The sequence below is a fragment of the Palaemon carinicauda genome, chromosome 21, assembly GCF_036898095.1.
Source record: "Palaemon carinicauda isolate YSFRI2023 chromosome 21, ASM3689809v2, whole genome shotgun sequence".
Lineage (NCBI taxonomy): Eukaryota > Metazoa > Arthropoda > Malacostraca > Decapoda > Palaemonidae > Palaemon > Palaemon carinicauda.
Window position 1 is genome coordinate 22,562,300 of NC_090745.1, and position 6,057 is coordinate 22,568,356.

At 33.3% G+C, this 6,057-nt stretch overlaps 1 protein-coding gene across 8 annotated transcripts in view; it reads left to right on the forward strand.

Moving 5' to 3' along the window:
- Positions 1 to 5,706, forward strand: part of LOC137615214 (uncharacterized) — a 66,598-nt gene extending 60,892 nt beyond the window's left edge. For all 8 annotated transcript variants that reach the window (XM_068344879.1, XM_068344876.1, XM_068344878.1 and 5 more), the window contains one exon: positions 2,558 to 5,706. In XM_068344879.1, coding sequence (XP_068200980.1) covers positions 2,596 to 4,887 — 2,292 coding nt within the window. In that variant the 5' untranslated portion in view covers positions 2,558 to 2,595 and the 3' untranslated portion in view covers positions 4,888 to 5,706. The remainder of the gene's footprint in view (positions 1 to 2,557) is intronic.
- The last annotated feature ends 351 nt before the right edge of the window (positions 5,707 to 6,057 follow it).

Here is a 6,057-nt window from a genome sequence, read left to right on the forward strand (position 1 = left end):
TTGTTTTAATGTAATAATATCTTGTAGGTAAGTGTAGCAAACGGATAAGTTTTCATCTGCTCATTGTAGTGAGAATTGATGTCAACTGTTCGGTTTTGGAGATTTTCTACTTTCTCAATGCTTATTTCTCATTGCTAGTAGTAATTTTTTGTGCACGTGTTATTCTCAAGTGTTTATAGTACATGTATTGTAAGATGTATTATGCATGGTTGTCACCACCCACTTGATAGATGTAGTTTAGAATAATTAAAACTTTTTGTGAATGTATACGAGATGCGTAGTTTTAAAAGCATTTTGATAGTGTATAGCACAGCACAGTACGTTGTTATATGTGGTATATATGTATTCAATATAATCAATAAACTCAGGATGTATCCTGTGTTGTTTTAAAATAAAACCCCAATGTTTACTACCAATATTTTTCGTACAAAGAAAGATCATCAACACCAAATCACCCTCTTTAGAATGACATAAACTTTTAAACTCGTGGCATATATTCAATAAACCTTAAGCTTCAATTAGCGAGTTGGTGTAGTCAGATTTCCTCGGTAGACATATGGAAATGTATATATTTAAGGTACTAAATAATATTTATAGCAGTTCTATATCGATGTTAGTTATTCATATAATACAGATTATAGATGGCGATTTCCCACAGCTGGTGAATTAATTTATCAAGTAATTAGAGAAGATATGTTCTACATTGTGAATAATTACTTGTGCATAATTTGTATCAACTAGTTTCAAATTCAAGGTCATACTTTACTTAGCTTTCAAAAACTTATTCATGAATTTAGTTGTTTGAATAATATAGATTTTATTTAGTTCACCATTAAAATTCTTCAACGCTACCACTAGTGATAGCTGTCTATTATTTAAAATTTCTTAGAATTATAGTTAACACAAAGGTTTTCATAGTCAGGATAAGCACCTATGTTAAACAACATTTGCAATATTGTTTTTTTTATATATATAATTTTGATGATATTTCTTGGTTGTTGTAGGTTACGGTTAAATGTTATTTACCCGAGAGCTAGGTATTTGTTATCTTTTTCATTATTGCGACTTGCAGTTCAATTTGTTCATACTACATTTCTCAAAAAAAAGTGCTATTGTGTCTTAAAGATACAATAATAATCACCTTTAACTTCTCCAAATCCGTCATTATTTATTAAAGTAAATTACATTAATTGAATGTATAGTCTTCCGGAAAGTTTTTTTTTTTTCTTTACTCATTCTACTATTCCTTCGATCAGTCTCAAAAGTTTTTTTTTTTTCTCAGGCGTTAATTTATTTATTATACAGTATATTTGGTGTTATATATGAAATATTAATAAATGTAATTAGTCATGAATACATATCTACAGTATTATACTTTATGCAGTAGGTACAGAGCTATATATATGGGAATAATATGCTGTACAATATGATAAAAATTTTAATTATATCTCGATCTCCATGCTTATGACTAGTGGAGATTATTGACTGAGTTAGTAATGTTTTATAAGTTTAAAAATTTATATTCCAAGTATGGAGATTCACTAAATTAATGTAGTGTATACAATAGGATATTGCCTTTTTTAAGATAATTAAGCATGCAGCCCATATCCAAAATGGTCAGTGTTGCCAGTTGGAAGAAGTATGACTTCTGCCTTTGCAATAAGTTGATGTTCTTGATGTAGATATTGGGTATAGGCGTTTATTTAAAAAAAATTACAGTAATTAACCAAGTAGTTTAGTACTTTAATTTGAACAAATTTATGTAATATACCTCTGGAAATACTGTTGTTTACATATTGCATATAGAAAAGTAACTATGCAGTGTATTTATTATGGAGTACAGAAATTTGATTCGAGGTGTTTTTCTGTACTTTCAGCTGTGACTTAATGATATGGTAAAATATATGATTAAGCACTCCTTGATCGTATTTTCATTCAGAATTTGACTGACTTTCATTAGCTATTTACAACTCCATTACTGTAGTGCAAATCTTTACATAATGATTAACTTTTTTAATTTTGCTCATGAGTATGAAATCATTTAGCTCCAAGAGTTACGTAAAGAGGTTCTTATTTGTACGCTTGCTATTGTAAATAAATATATAAAGGGTAAAATTATAATAATTTATTTCATAAATATATTAGCATATATATAGGAATATCCAGACTTGTTATTTCCTAATTTTATATGAAAAGTGGGTTGGTAAAACTAGTATTGATTTTCTTTACAGCATTTGCTTTTATCTGATAGATACAATACACTTCCACAAAATGATGCTCATTTGGTCAGTCTCATTCCCCGAACTCTTGATTTTGTAACGTTTTATGTTTTCCTTTTGAAATCTGAATATGCTTTGCAGTACAATAACTTTCGAGGTGGATTGTGTGAAAGGAAATATACTAAAATTCCATACGTTAGATATGTACAATACTGTTATTGTACTGTAATCATTAATAGCTTTATTTCTTAAATTGGCATTTGATTTTATTTTATCTCATGTTTTGACTATTAAACATATGCTTAGAATGCTTTCACTGAAAAGTTGTCCTTTTACAGGCTTCAGCCAGAGTGGCAGTATTGCCGAACGGGGAAAGATGGTGTTTCTACATGGTGTGCTGTACTTGGAGGTCATAGAAGGAAGAGATCTTCCTGATGTAGATAATTCTTGGTTTCGCTCTTCGAAGGATGTCTCTGACCCTTACGTTACTGTGGACACTTGCTGTGGGGGAAAAAAGACATGTCGTATTGCCAAGACATCCATCATCTTTAACTCCCTTAACCCGAACTGGGGAGAAAAATTCCGCATCGAAATGTGTCATGAAACAGAGTCCTTATTATTTACTGTTAAGGATTTGGATCTGGTCCAAATGGAGTGCATGGGCTACATGAGTATCCGTGCTGAAGATCTTCTCAAAGAGGAGCCTGTAACTGGATGGTTTCCCCTTATAAGTAAGGATGGAATGCCCCAAGGCTCCCTGAATGTAGCTTTAAGGTATGTATCAGCTGAATCGATCACACGATCAAATGAGGTTCCAGACACTGTGTTTCCTCTTAGGACTGGTTGTAAAGTAAAGTTGTACCAGGATGCTCACACTCCTGCCATTCCTCCTGTCACTGATGTTCCTGCTCCAAGTGGGGATCCTTATGAGCCTCCTCAGCTATGGATTGATATCACAAAGGCTATAGAAGATGCTCAAAAGCTTATTTATATAATTGGATGGAGTGTAAAAACAGACCTAAGTCTCATTCGTGAGGGCGAATGTGAAAATTTTGGTGATATTTTAAAGAGAAAGGCAGAACAAGGTGTAAGAGTTATGTTGATGGTATGGAATGAAGCAATGAGTACTGACATTTATACACCAGGAATAATGGGCACACATGATGAAGAGACAAGAATATTCTTTGAAGGTTCTGAAGTGGAGGTATTTCTGGCCCCTCGTCAGAAGAACAAGGGGAAATTGATGGAAAGTAATTATGTTGCTACCTTGTACACTCATCATCAGAAGTGTGTAATTGTAGATGCTGAAATAGAAGGTACTGAAAAGAGACGTCTTATAGCCTTTGCTGGTGGCATTGATCTTACAGATGGTCGATGGGATACACCAGAACATCCGTTGTTTAAAACTCTCCCCGAACAACACCAACATGACTTTTATAATGGAGTTTGTCAGGCAAGTGTTACAACAGGACCACGTCAGCCATGGCATGACATACACATGTATGTAGAGGGTCCTGCAGCAGAGGACTTACTTGCTAATTTTCAGGAACGCTGGCGCCGACAAGCATTTGATCGGCAGAATCGACTGATAGCAGTAACATCAGATGATTTTGACTTGGACTGGGAATATTCAGATGATGATTCTTGGAATGTTCAGTTTTTCCGCTCGATAAACTCTGATTCAGCTCTCTTTGAGACCAATGTATTAGACAAACTGCTTACTAGAAAGGGAAGACTTTATGAGAATTCTATTCAGCGTGCATATATCCATCACATCCGTAGAGCTAAACGTTTTATATACATTGAAAACCAGTATTTCTTGGGTTCTGCCCATAGTTGGTTTATCCATGATGCTAAATGTCCCCATCTCATACCTATAGAACTCACAATGAAAATTGTAAATGCGATAAAAGCAGGTACAGACTTCAGAGTTTATATAGTTATTCCAATTCATCCTGAAGGTGATCCTACATCATCTGCTGTACAAGAAATTCTTCACTGGCAACATCGTACAATGGAAATGATGTACCGGAAGATTGCAAAGGCTATTCGCAAAGCCAAAATTGATGCTCATCCTTCAGATTACTTGGGTTTCTTTTGCTTAGGTAAGCGTGAAAGTCCTGATGAGGTTCCAGAAGGATTAGAGGAACCAGATTCAAGTTCCGTAGCAGCAAAAGTACGTGAATCCTTGCGTTTCATGATTTATGTTCATTCTAAGATGGCCATCTTTGATGATGAGTACATCATTGTTGGTTCTGCTAATATTAATGAAAGGAGCATGAGTGGTAATCGAGATTCAGAAATGGCAGTTGGAGCATATCAGCCTAAGTACACCAAAGAAGAATGTGGTGATGGTGAGATTGAAGGAGAAGTTCGGTCTTTCCGTCTAGCCTTGTGGGCAGAGCACTGTGGTAGTCATATGGAGGAACATTTGAGCCCAGCCTCATTATCCTGCATGGCAGCAATGAGAGATACTGGTCTAGTTAATCTTGAAAAGTTCATTTCCCCTCAAGTCGAGCATAATGACTCCCACTTAATGACCTACCCATTGAATGTTACAAGAGATGGTCATGTTGTGGTCAGAGAAGATTGTGAAAAATTCCCCGATACAGGTGGCTCTATTACTGGCAAAAATTCAAATTTTCTGCCCAATTCTTTAACCACTTAAATGAATGTTTTCGTACTTTTATGGATTAAATAATACATTATCCTACCACTAAAACTGTTACTATATGGTTTCAAAGAGTTTAACTTTTAAATGGTATCTAAATGACTTAGACAAAATTATTAATAAACCAGTTTGAGGTATTTGTCTATTTTGATTGAGAAATCAGTCTTTTGCCTTGTATTTTTAACCAATAAATGGCCTTTATAGGGTACAAACTCCAGCACATGAAAATTCCTTCTAAATTTAATAAATTGTTTATAGTCTCAAACCCTTGTGAACTTTTAAGTCAAAGATACATTTATTTGAAAATGAAAATTTATCCATCTTTCATTTTACTTTAATTTAAAAGAGCTATTGTAGTTTTTTAAACATTTTGTGGAATTTTTTTTTCAATTTTCACATTTTTATTTTACTGCATTTAAATTTTTTTGATAAATGTGAGTTGTATGTGGTAGCTAAATATTAATAGGAAAATATACTTCGTTATTTACAAAAAGTCCTTTTGGCTTTTTGAGTACATTGTACGTGTTTTATACAGCATTGCAAATTTAATATTTAATTTTGATGTGTTCTGATTTTTGTCATTACCATGATTCACTTTCATTGATACATTTCCTCCATCCTTTTGTTATATAATTTGAAAAGAATCAATGTACTTTTTAACTTTCCCCAGCTAAGAAAATAGATCTTTCCCCGTAATTTAGATTTCAGGCACCTCGTTGATACATTGATAAATGGCCTGTGGCAGCTCGCTAATAAATAATAGTTACAGTGCTTTTTCTTAAAGTTGATAAATTATTGTGGTAAGCAACAGCGCCATTTTATATTTTTGCACTAGTCCTTGGTGTTGGCATTTTTGCATAAGCAGTATTTACTGTATACTGAATGCAGCAAATGGATATTTTTTATATATGCAAGCTGTTTTTTAACTCTATTTTTTATATCCATAAAGAAAAGAAATGTATATATTATGCATGTTATCATATAGAGCTACTTGCAGCCATAGAAAGTTTATTTGATAGTGTACATAGGGATAATTGTGATTTTATATACTGTACAGCATACATAATTTTTTCCTTTTATATATATACATCATCAGAGTTTAAGCTTGTGGTTTTAACAAAATTTGAAAATACGTTTGACAATGGGTGCAACTCTTATCACACAACT